This window comes from Rhea americana, unplaced genomic scaffold, assembly GCF_003343005.1.
Source record: "Rhea americana isolate MKP2758 unplaced genomic scaffold, rheAme1 scaffold_2, whole genome shotgun sequence".
In the NCBI taxonomy this organism is placed as follows: Eukaryota; Metazoa; Chordata; class Aves; order Rheiformes; family Rheidae; genus Rhea; species Rhea americana.
Window position 1 is genome coordinate 3,813,676 of NW_028186149.1, and position 13,085 is coordinate 3,826,760.

The 13,085-nt window shown below is 35.2% G+C and overlaps 1 protein-coding gene across 1 annotated transcript in view; it reads left to right on the forward strand.

Moving 5' to 3' along the window:
• The window catches only part of THSD4 (thrombospondin type 1 domain containing 4), a 359,658-nt gene that overhangs the window by 124,513 nt on the left and 222,060 nt on the right, over positions 1-13,085 (forward strand). Inside the window, exon 6 of the mRNA XM_085303323.1 lies at positions 1,113-1,249. Coding sequence (XP_085159449.1) covers positions 1,113-1,249 — 137 coding nt within the window. The remainder of the gene's footprint in view (positions 1-1,112; positions 1,250-13,085) is intronic.

The following is a 13,085-nucleotide window of genomic DNA, read 5'->3' on the forward strand; positions in this document are numbered from 1 at the left end:
TCTGTAGGAAATAATTGTGGATTTTTTTATTTAACTTTGTGTCTTAAGAAATATTTTGCTAGCAAAAATGAGTATTTGTCCCTGCCCTTTGTGCTTCTAGCAGAGACATGAGAAAGGGATGTGGCTAAACTCTTTTCAGTTGTCCCAGGTGGAAGGACAAGAGGCAACGGGCAAAAACGGAACCACAGGAAGTTCCACTTGAATGTGAGGGGGAATTTCTTCCCTGTGAGAGTGACAGAGCACTGGAACAAGTTACCGAGAGAGGTTGTGGAGTCTCCTTCTCTGGAGATATTCAACCCCTCCCCAGATGCAACCCTGTCTAACAAGCTCTAGGTGACCCTGCTTGAGCAGGGGAGTTGGACTAGAGATCTCCAGCGGTCCCTTCCACCCTCAAGCATTCTGTGAAAGAGGAGATATGGCCAAAACTATTTCAGAAGTGGACTATCTACTTGCTGCCTGATACAGCAGCAACAGAGGATTGTATTTTCCTCTGTTGTCTTCTGTCTGTATTACRTTCAGGCTATCTGAAGGAACGGGAGAAAAACTTACGAGCCTATAGAAGAAACTTGGTCAGAGGAGCTAGTCTGTATATAGTATCAGGCTAAATAATTAGAGCAATTTCATAATCAGATTATTCCTATCACTCTAAAAGTCTGTAAGCAGTTTTAAAAATCCATACATTTAAGATTAAGGTTTGAAGTCCTTTTATGAGAATCTTCATTTCCATATGTGAGCCTAATTTCGTGCACATTCTTCTGATTACTGTGAAATTGTGCTGACTCTTTGTAGGAAGAGTTACAAAATGTGGTGTTGTAACCTATTACAGTGTGTATCATGCTGTGAAGAGACCAAATTTGGAAAGATTTTTCTAAAATTAAATATGTATCATTTACGAAGACATCTGTCATTTAAAAAAAGATACTGTGAATTTTTACGAGGTATGTTGGAATGCTTACCTTAGAATTGCTTTCTTACTAAGTATGTTTGATACATTTATATTCATTTTGTCTGTTTTTCTTTTCTATCAAATCTCACTGTTAATTTAATGTACATTTCATTTTTAAAACTACTGCTGTAGTCTCTGTAATGGGGATTCTTGTCTTTTTCTTCAGTGAAGGGAAGTCAGAAGTGTGAGCTGAATTGCCGTGCAATAGGCTACCGATTCTATGTGAGACAAGCAGAAAAAGTGATAGATGGAACACCGTGTGACCAAAATGGAACTTCAATCTGTGTGGCAGGGCAGTGCAAGGTAAGGTCACTATCTTTAGCAAGACTGCTGGTGGACCCTGTCCTATTTAYTTTATATACACAGGCTGATACAATGTTGCCTGTGAAATGCTGTTAATTTCTTTTCTCCAGAAGATGTGAAAAATGCCAACTTCTATTACTATGGAGTTTATTTCTTAACTAACCTATCTGCCTACCAAAAGACCAAAAGGAGACTCTGGAATGCTGAAAGACTKGATATAGAAGATATTTTAGCCGTGATTAAGGTGACTTGCAGTGAGCTTTCTGTGAAAGAGGCCTATGAAAGAATCAGAGCAGAAAGACCATAAGTTTAAAAAAGAAATATAATCTTTCTTTGTTCAGTCTTTAGAGAGGAGGATTTATTTTTTTATTTTATTTTATATTATTTTTTTACAGTTTGTAGCATAATGGTTTATTGAATTATGTGTTTATTTTGATTGTTTTTTAACTTATGTAAGTGTATCTCTTCTGATTGGCCTGTCTACCATTTGTAAGATTCAAGTCTGTCTTGGCTGTCTGTTTACTCAGCAGTGATGTTATTTTAGCAAATACAGGGCTGAATGGTTATTTTTCAAGGGTTCAGCAGATGCTAGTTTGACTTCATGCAGTCTGCTGTCTAAAGTCTTTTTGTAAAGAATAAATGCACTGTTCTTTCTGCAACATGGTAGCARTCTTTAGCAAAAAGCTACCATGTTTGAAAGAATGTTTATTTGTAACTTTGATAAAGTAAGATCAGTGAATATGTGTATAAAATAAATTATTAGCAAGTGGCATTTGATGCTTGGCTGTTTCCCTGTGTCTGTTGACAGAAGCAGCAGAGTGGGTCAGATGTGACTCATGAACCCRGATAGTGAAAGGTCAAATTCAGTTTAAATTCTTGGCTTGCCAGAGGAAATCTCTTATGAATATGACTTTTTCTTCCTTATGTCAGGATTCCTGTTACTTTTGCACATCTGGACAATGCCATGTATATTTCTGTTCTGTGTTTCTTTGCAATTCAAGCAAAGCCATAGCTTTGAGTTTTTGTAGATGATAGACCTGTGTGAGGTTGCCTATTCTTTAAAGGTTCCTTTRATCTCAAACTGATTCAGAAAGGGACAGAAGTTTGTTTTAGTTACAGCTCTGATCTATGACTCAGAAAACTGAAAAATAAGTTCAGTATACCAGCTGTTACATTTTCCCAGTAATATACCCATAAACCCTGTATGCTGATACATTTATATTGGAGCACTGGGGTAGAAAGCAGAGATGGTGTTCTGCAGCCTGATAGGAATATTGTTCTGAGTTTTGAAAATCACAGATTACTTGTATAGAATACTACTTTCCAAAGCTGCATATAAATAACCTGAAGATAGTCTGTTGTCAAGAAAAAACATTTATAGAATTCATATTTGATTTTAAGGTACTAGTAGGACAGAATGTGTGGTTTGGCAGATGAGATCAGATAAGTTACAGCAAAGAAACTGCATAATGCTGAATCCTTTCTTCGGTGATTTAGACCATAACCTAAACATTGTAGGATTAGAAAAAGAAAAAAAAAATATTGTGCAAACATGTGAAGGTTAATACAGTTATTTAGTTCTGATATATATGTCTTTAAGTGATTTACCGTGCAAAACATGAGAGGTTCAGTTCATAAATGCTTAAATCTTTTGTTGTGCAAGTCCACAGCATAAAGAAACTCAGTTCGTGATCAAACTTCACTACAGGTAAAGTCGTGCCTCTGCCTATCTCGCGTTATATTTGAGCCTTAGGGAATATGTCCTAAATGGAGTGTAATTTTTTGTATACATATGTGTAAATGTGGGTTTATTTTTATTTGCCTGAGGAAGTTTATTTTAAACCGACTTCTGTGTTTCTAATCCAGCTGCTGCTGCCTTTTTTTTTTTAATTAATTTTACTAGTAAGGCCCTCTTACTGTTTTCAACTTCTGGAAAGATTCTGATTCCATTAGAATATTTTCAGATTGCTTTTGCATGAATATGTCTTTGTATTTACCTTTACCTGTCTTTGGGGAAAAATACAGAGGACAGTGATTCAGTATGACAATTCAGTCAGAGCACATTAACTGCATTATAATTATATCATGATACAGTATGTAGTTTACCATGTAATTTACCATTATTTTTACTGAACTTACTGTACCTTAAACTATACTTTCTACAAAATACTGAATTGTGTTGCTTTAACTAGAAAGAGGAGAACTTGAGTTACTACATATGTTATTAAGCATATAGCCTAAGCTATAGTAGTGGAAAAAATACTGTTTAAGAAAATGTCATAGCTGATACTTCTTCTCTTTCATTATGTTATGTATCTATCCTATCTCTTTCTCCTCTTTCATGCAGGTATATGTTTTATTAGTTTGCACTTACTTCAGTCCTAATTGTGTTACTGCTAGTTGCGTATGTGGTGGTTGAGCCTCAAGAAGTCAGTGCTAGCGGTAGGTACATCTTGTCACCTGGGCCTGCAGAATTTCGTAAGATTTGATAGCAAGAATGTGTTTGATTCTTTGCTTCTTGTGAAGAAATAGAAATTGCCCATCCAGTCTTTCTTCTGTTCCTTCTGAACTTTCTGTTAGTAGCTCTCAAGTGAGGGAACTGGGCTCCTCTCTCTAGCATAGCAAAGACGAATGTAATCATCATCCATTAGTTTTTGATTGTGGATTGCTTTCTGAACAGATATAAATATCATATAGTGAAAAATATGTATAGGTTTCTGACTATAATATGTTAGCAAACAAGCTCATCTAGTGTTTGTGTAATATATATGATGATAAGGTAGGTAGAAACAGCCTTATTCCACTGTTTGACTCTTACAAATAGATTGAAGAAGCACAGCTGCTTTTAGGTGTTGTTTATTTTCAGTGTAGAAGTAAAGTCCTATCCTCTTACAAAAGCTGTTTRGATTGTAAGAAACTGGTTCAGAATGTAGCTGAAAGGTATGAAAAATTCTTGCCAAAAATTACTGTGCTTGAAAGTTATGCAAGTGTTTTAAGGTTCATGTCTATGTTGCACTGTATTTTTTGGCCTTTGGATGATAGTGACATTTAAATTCTCAAGCTTAAACTGTAACAGGGGTGTTAGCCATGAAGAGATCAACTAATTAGCTTCTTCACAGAATATATGAAAGGAAGTTTTATTTATAGATCTGGCACAGAGTGGACCAAATTTTGAACTTGGCCTGTGTTAATAGGACTTCTGTTACAGGGAATTAGAGTTTTGGAACATCAACTGCTACTGTGTTGTGATCCTCGATAGTTACTAATCTAGGGCAAGTTCTTTCATTATAATTAACTGTGACATTGGAGAGTACTGCTCATTATGAATAATAGTGGCAGGATCTATTCCTTTCACCTCTTTACAGCTGGACACAACTGAATCATGAGTGCAGCGTAAGACAGAAGAAAGCTTTGTGCTTAGAGGACCACATGAAGAGTTGTGTAGTGGTGACGTGTTCCCCCTCCCCTTTCTCCCCCTGCCCTGTGGACTGCTTGTTTTCCTGCAGTAGCTGAAGTAGTTTATATTTCTTGACTTAATACATTATTTTCCTAGATTCATGACTTTTTTTAAACAAAAAATATTGGAAGTTCTCAAAAGTGTGTTCTCATAAGGATTGTGTAGAGGAAAGCTGGTGAAATTTAAAGAAGATGGAAGCAACTACTTTTTTTTTTTTTTTTTGTCAGGTGGCTTCTTGTTAATGTTTTATTATGCATCTTTCTTTAAGTGTTTTTTAAAAATTCGTGAATTTCCGCTTAAGTGGTCTGAGAAGGTTTGGGATCAGCTTCTGTTTCGTCTTGCAGCAAGTCTGGAGTAACTTAACTGATTACAATGTTCTCTTGAAGTGTTTACATATGATTATCTCCTGCTGTCAAGAGATTACCATGACTAAGACAAGTTAGTTGCAAAGTCAAGTTTTCAGGGATACACAGGTCGTGCTTCAACTTCTGGCCTTTCCAGTTGGTAACAAGGGAAGTCATTAGCACCCTTCCTCATGTTTTCTAGCTATCCAAGTGTATCTTTTTAAGCAGAATCTCCAGCTGGTGATGTTCATATGGGTTTATTTAGATGCAACAATTTGCTTTCGTTCAGTAACATTCAATCTGAGCTGAGCATACTTATGAATTYACTTACTACTACCTTAACTACCTTAAGTGCAATTGCTCTATGGTGTTACTATGTATGTGGCAAAGTGATTCCTTGTTGTACTTTTTGTTACAAACATTGGTAAGATCTGTCCTTACTACATACTAGGTTGTGATTACATACTGAAGTGTGATTGTTGATTTGTTTAGTGGTGACTGTTACTTGCTAAAGAGTAAATGAAGATTAACTTTCTAGTAACTTTGCTAGGACATAAGTCAGAGGTATAACATTAGCCTGTCATTGAAAACTAGTTAATATTGCTGGTCTTGATTACTGTTTTGTGTATTACTGTATTAAGACAGTATTGTGGCTGAAGTCTCCTGATGAGAGATTCCAGGAAAAAAAAGAATAAAGCTGCAGGGTGATCTGAGGGGAGAAGCTGCAGAAACATTTGTTGTTTATATGTATTTGGTCAGTACTGTAAGTGTGTGGTTCACAGTCCTCTTCTGCTTCATTCTGACTGAGAAGTTCGTGCCTTGTTGTTGTTTCTCTCGGTAGCTAGCTGTAGGTTTCTTCAAGAACGTTACAAGATAGGTATGGCTCTCTATAGATACGAGCTTTACCTGAATGAAGGGTGTAGTAGTCTCTTCAAGTATGTGATTTTGCAGTTTGGGTTATGGAGGGTTGGGGGGGAAGTTATGTTACAGCTTCTCTAGAAGTCATTGATGGTGAGATTTAGTATTAGGAATGAGTAAGTCTCTTACAATAAAGTATATAAGAGAATAAGTTATGGAAGTTTGATTCTTTATTTGAAATACATATGGAATCTGGAACAAAAGTGACTATATTGTTGCTGCTTTTAGAAAAAAGCTCAACCACCTCCTAAACGCATCATTTTTGTGTGAACTGTGTTCATGGGGTCAACATTTTATAGCTTTCCTCTGCAAGCTATGAAGGAGTGTTTTGTTTAATGTCTCTTATATATTTAAATAAGATAAGACTTTCATCTCTCAAAAAGCACCTGGGGAATGTCTATAAAATACGAAAGCTCCAAAATTGTAAAGATAGCCTTGTGGTCCAGATATATAAGTTTCCAGAAATAGTTTCCTCCCATGTGTGTGCCAGCTTTTTTTTTCTTTTAATTAAAACAGAGATGAACATAATAATTCAAATATGTTATCTAATGATAAAATGTCTGTGGTTTATCCTTAGTGTCTATAGATAGCATCTTGCTGTAGTCCACAAATGTAACTCTTCACATGAGCTGTTTGTAAAGATCTTTGAACTTATTTTAGGCAAAGGGAGAATAGTAGGTTATGTGTTGTTCAGTCCTTGTACCACTTGTTTTAAGGAAGTAGTATAATTCTAATGAAAAGATTATTTTTCATAAATCTGACAGTTTGGCAAATGATCAGCCTCATATTACAGATGCTTATCATCTTTCAAAATAGGGATGAATCATATGGACAACCTAGTTACATGTGTGGTCATACCAGTGCAAACTCTCTGGTGAAACCAGTGACAGACATTGGCAGTCTCCTTGGACTGGAGATTGCGTATTTCACTTGCCTAGAAAGTACAAAACTCTTATATTTAATAGTGATTAACTAGTCTATAGCGAATGGCGATGTAGCTGAAGGATATAATAATTATAGAACCAACAGATTTATGTATTCTACCATCTGGTGCATCTGAGTGTTTCTCTGAGGAAGTTGTCTACATTGACACTTAACAGTGAAAATGGCTCCTCAGTAATAAAGCTTATTCAAATTTTAGTGGCAATAATAGGTACCTTTTCCTTAACTGTATTTTTTTGTTTGTTTGTTAAATCAAGTATTTGTCTAAAGGAATTCGTAGTCTCTGTCACCCTCTGCTGGACATATTGCTGCATTACCAAAACAAAAGACTTGTTAAATAGTCCATTTTGTCTGTATGTATATTGCCTGGTTAGTATTTTGAGTTTACCTAACCTTTTAAATGGAAGATGGAAATGTTGCTGTAATAAGAATAATAAGAATAATGAAGTTAGAAATAGGATAAAGAATGCCATAGGGTCATGTTTACTCTTATCTGAAATAAGATTATATGTGTAGAAAGGGATTCAGGACATGAGACAACCACTGTTAACTTCAATTTAGAGGTTCTAGTTATACAAAATGTGCTCATAACTATTATACTAAAAATTCATTAAACGTAAGTTTTGTCCAATGACCTTTCTTTTAGGAAGACTTCATGCAATTAATGCATTGCTGAGGAGAAAAATTATACCTTTGTTTCCAGTAATTTGGGATTTAGATATAAAGGGTTCTGTTCTTACTCCACGAAGAGTGGAGTAGGCAATTTAAGAAGAGCTTACTCCTGGGACTGCACTGCAGTACTCTGACAGGAAGTTAATCTAAATATTTTTCTGGCTCTAATAGTGAATGTCCTATGAAGAGACCCTGTTTTTAACAGATTCTGAATTGGTATGTAAAAGACTTTGGAATTTACAAATATTGCTTAAGATACGGTGTCTTTACAGTCCTGAAATAAGATTGTCACAATTGTACAACAATCAGGAACAGTGTGATTCTATAGCTAGTCTTCCTTTTTGAGGTTCTGTATCCCATGCCTTCATTCTCCTGGAATAAAACCATTTTACTACTTTTAACTACTTGAGGTACATTGGGTCTCCTTTGACATGCTTCCCTGTTTTTTTTTTCTTCTTTTTTTTCCAGAACAGCTGTGCTTTTCTGAAGTTTAATACTTTAATAGTGTATTAAATAATAGAATGACTTTTAGTATTGTTTAATCTTGACAGTAAAGATAAACCATACATAATGAAGGAGGCTTTTAAAGCAGCAATATGTACAACAGTCCTTTTTAAAGCCTAGCCCTCCTTTGTTGCCTCTAGAGGAAGTCATGTAGGAAGGTAGGAGYGACAGTATCTTTTTCAGTACCTCTGAACAGCATACCAGCAGCCATTTACTTCCAGAGACTGTATTTCTTTCACTGTCTGCTCTCTTGTTCATCTGGCCCCAGAACTGGAAACACAAATGTTGTAGCTTGTCTGGTGCAACAGGTGAGATCTTAATGCTTGTTTGTTTGGATGTAGGCCTGTAACTGAACTTAAGTATATGTGCTTATAAAGAAATATTCTGATTTGTTCAGTGTTTTGCCACATTGTCAGTTTCTCTCCCGCATTCCAGTAACTGCTATGTACAATATTGTAAGTACTACAAACATCCTATTCATTTATTAAAATGATTATGTACTTTCTGATTTAGACTAGACTTTGAATTCTAATGAAATCGTTTTTGTAAAGTAATTAAATAATTATAACACTAGATGAAGTAAGAAGAACTTGGAGATGTTCTGCCTATGCAGAAGCAAGAACTACAACAGTAATCTTAATCAATGTCATGATTTTTGTGTAAAATTTTTCTTGAACAGTGTTTTTTTCTGGTGAATTTTGGAAAGTGATTGGACTTTTTCCATGATGGTTGTACTGAATTTCACTTTTTATTTCAGAATTGGTATTTGCTGTCACAGCGGCTTGTTGCTAACATACATGCCTTATTTTGATAATAAACTTGTTACCTCTCTCTCAGTGCTCTGAAGTTTCACGGTACTTTTAAGTTTGAAAATGTCTGTGAACAGACTTCTTCAACTTGCCATTCAGCCAGAAGTAGGTATGGTGTGTGTCTGTGTCCGTCACATATTTTTAAGATATGTTCTTTTCCTCTTCTCCTCAAGCCAGTAAGGTGAATCCTCCTCAGTAACTTTTAAATTCGGAAGAAAGATGCTAGTGGAATACTGAGATTACTAATAAATAAAAGTATGAAGGAAGACTGCTGTTAGCAATTTTGGCCTTGGCTTTAGTTTACTGTATGTACCTGTGGAGAAGTACATTGCATATATATATATATATATATTTTTTTTTCCACACATCTAGGACACTTCCAGTACAAGAATTCTCTCCCAATAACTGGGAAGGTATAAGCACTCATTCATTATAACTTTAGAGAAAATGAAGAGATTACTCTGGAGCTGTGAAGCAGATGATTACTTTTGTGGAAATGCCAGTAAACCACATAGTGGCGCACTTTACAAGAATACTGTTTAGCTGTTCACCTGACATTGAGTTTGGGTAACAATTATAGAGATCTTATTAAAACTRTCTGAAACAGGTGGGTTTTTTCTCTCCTGATTTTTATATTATACTTCCTCTTGCACTGYATTTTATTTTTATATTCCAATTAACTTCTGAAGTTATCAGAACGGAAAAGATCTGAGCAATTTCATGGTGCACACAGTAAGTAACCTTACTAGCAAAATGACTAGCAGTAGAAAGTTTACTTCTCTTTTAAGAGGGGAAAAAAGTTTACGTTATGTTGAAACCCTTGCAGACTTCATAGGGAAGTATCTTAGTCAACTACAGAAAGTATATGATGCAGCTGTCATGTTTGGTTACAAAAACGTGGTTAGGCAAGGAGCTTCCATCTGCTCATGTGCACTAGTGTCCAGCTTGCAGGACTGTAATCTGCACTGTAACTGTATATTAGGCAACTCCTAATGACTGCATGATCAGAGTAACAGACCAGAACTGAGAACTGTGTAGTTCTCATAAATTAGGGTTATTCTCATAAATTGGAAGTGTTATAGACTAATCATAGAAGGCTTTGAATGGTGATTTTTTTTTGGGGGGGGGTAAGGTAAATAATCTGTAAGAATCTCTCTTTTTTATAAGAAACTCAACTCACTTGTATGCTGTTGGTTTCCTATACCAAAAAAAAGGAGTCCTAGTGCTATATTTTTGGCATGCTTTTTAAAAGTGGGAACCAGATTTTTGTCTGTTCTCTATCCTYTTCTATTTAGTTTGCAGGCTCTTTGAGGCAAACAATCTGTTCAATGCCAGATTCAGTGAAGGTTCTGTGCCTTGTTCCTTAGGGATTACAATGTTTATTTTAATCAATAATAACCTGGGGAATAACCTAATACATGGATTAATAAAGTAGGAGCAAGGGCACATGGATATTCACATCTGTCCTTCAGCCAAATTATAGAAAATGCTAATAACCATATGTTTATGGTGCTAGATTGCTCAGAGGAATGGGGTATATTCCTCACTACACAGGAGCTTTTTAAAGCTTTATGTCTTGAGATAGAAAAGCTGTGGAAACAGCCTGGGAACCCCAGGAACTGACATTGGCTTGTGCCTCAGTGCTGCATTCTGGCCATCAGTATTTAACATTAACCTGATTAAGACCATTTCAAGGAGTAGGTAGGATGTGTTCAGAGAATGRCAATTTGTCTAATGAACATTATTGTCAGATCCTTATTTAATTTTGTTGCTCTTATTATATAGAGCTTCTGTTGGAGGCTTTTTATTTCAGGGAAAGGGGTTGTTCTGCAAAGTAACCACAAAAAGTGTGTGTGTGTGTGTGTGTGTTGGGGGGGGTAAATTACAGTAGAATGTGTTCTTCCTCTTTGCCTTTTCATGTACATCATTATGATTTCTTGGCTGTTGGAAATGTGACTCTTCATTGTTTCTCTTCATAATGACTTGCTAATGCCAAGCATTGCATTGGGAAACACCTGCCTGGCATTAATAAGGTGCTAATGGAAGAAACAGGTTTCTGGGAGCAAAGAAACATTGCCTTTTGCCACTCTTTTCCTTCGTTCACGTAATTTTCTGTTAAGTGCTTTACAGAGAGTAAGTGAGCCTCTCTGAGGTTTTTTTGACCTTGCTGTCCAAAAAGTGTTGGTTTCACATAGCATCCCATAGTTTTCTTCTGCCTTTGTGCAGTTATAAAACAACACCATAAAAAAGAGTAAGCTTTATATGTATATACACATACACACACACACACACACACATTGCTACTTCTCCACTGTATTTCTTCTTGTCCTAAGAACTTATAGTGCAAAGGACAGAGTTCCCTAGCTCTTCAGTGAAACTGATATCTGAATCTATAGTTCTGCAATTTTTCTTATTGTTGTGAATCACGTGGTATTAGTGAGTAGTAGGTACAGATGTAGTACAGATCTGATATGGATCAGACATGGGTTATAGTGACATTTAGTATATTTATCTAGGCCATTTGCAGTACAGAATTTATGCTAGTACTGTGATTTTTTTTTTTAATTTCACTTTTATGCAAACTATTTGATTCAATATAGATGTGGCATAAAACCAACTGACAAACTTCTGCAGGCACAAAATTTGAAGAAATTTAAGTAATGAATTTTATAAGATTTGTATGTCATAATGTGTGGACATAACACTTTTTTGCTCCAGCATGTGGAACTCTAAAGCGAGATTTTAGTGTTTCATTGAGCTACAGTCTAACAAGAGACTTGTGAAAAGACATGATGTAGTTCAATAACATTAAAATTTGGCTTATGATTCCAGGTAGTGGAGGTAAATATCACAAATATATATGTGAAATCTCTTCATCAGAAGTTCTTGGGAGGGAGGAGTTAAAATACTTTTGTTAGGAAAAGCCTAATTAAATGTTTTTAGTAAGTGATAAAAATTCTAGTGTCAAATACTGGATGTAAGATCTGTATCTTGAAAAAGTCTTAATCCAAAAATTAAAAGGGCTGTGTAGGATTTTATTTATRATTTTAAGTTCCATGGCATATCAATAGAGTGTATAATTAGGAGTAACTGATGTGTAAAATTAATTGAGGCATCTTACTACTTTTAGATCAAATTATCTCAAGTAACTATTTCTATACAGCAAAGAGGAAACAACTTCTGTAAAAAAGGAGAGAAATTTCAGTATTTTTTCTGATTTATATTGCATCCCACTTTATGTTACAAAGTATGGAGTGTTATAATGTAAAAATAAAATGGAATTATAATTCTGTAATCTTTGAACAATTTTGCAAAAACATCTCAATTTCTACATTCTAAAATATTTCTAAACTGCTTTGAAATGTTCTGCATAACATAATGTATAAAAATTTTTTTTTTTGTTTGGAACAAAAACAAATGCAGAAGTTTCCCACAGACTGGCTACGCCGAATTTTAATTACCCCTGCATTTCTATCTATGACTCCTTTCTGTTCTGTCAAATGTGGACATTAATCTGCCTTCCTGAAGCATCTGGAGGCACGGGAAGGTAAGAGTTGTGTGTGGCTCTTAATTTTAGTTACTTCTCCAGTTCTTTTTAACAACAATTTTTACGGTTTCAGATGTGATGTCTTTCAGAAAAGATAAAATACAATTTTCAGTCTGCAATACATTTCCATCTTAATACTTGATGATAGTGTTAGAAAATGAATATTAGCTTTGAGCCAACTTGTTGGTATCACTGTAAGAGTATTCCTGAAACCAAATGTTACCTCTAATGAGTGAGTGACATCATTAGGCGATCTTACTTCATTTAAGATACTTACCTCTGTTCACTAGCTTCAGAATAATGCATCTCTTTAAAAGTAATATTGAGTGTATTCATTCTTGTGCTTCCAAAACAACTGATGATTCTAGTTTGAGGAATGATTTAACTTTCTTTATAATTTCTTGGCAGTCTTTTTTTTTTTTGTTAGTCCTCTTTGGACCATATGTTCAGCTCTTTTCATGGTAGTTCTCTAGTCTGAATTTCTTATTTGAAATTACTGTTCTTGCTTGAAGATGTTGATATATTACTATTTTAAATGTGTAGCTCTGAGGCTTACAACTGTCAGAATGTGCTAAGTAGGAGGTAAGAGATAAACATGATTGTTTTTAGTACATAGTACAAACAGCAAGGCATGCTGGATTAG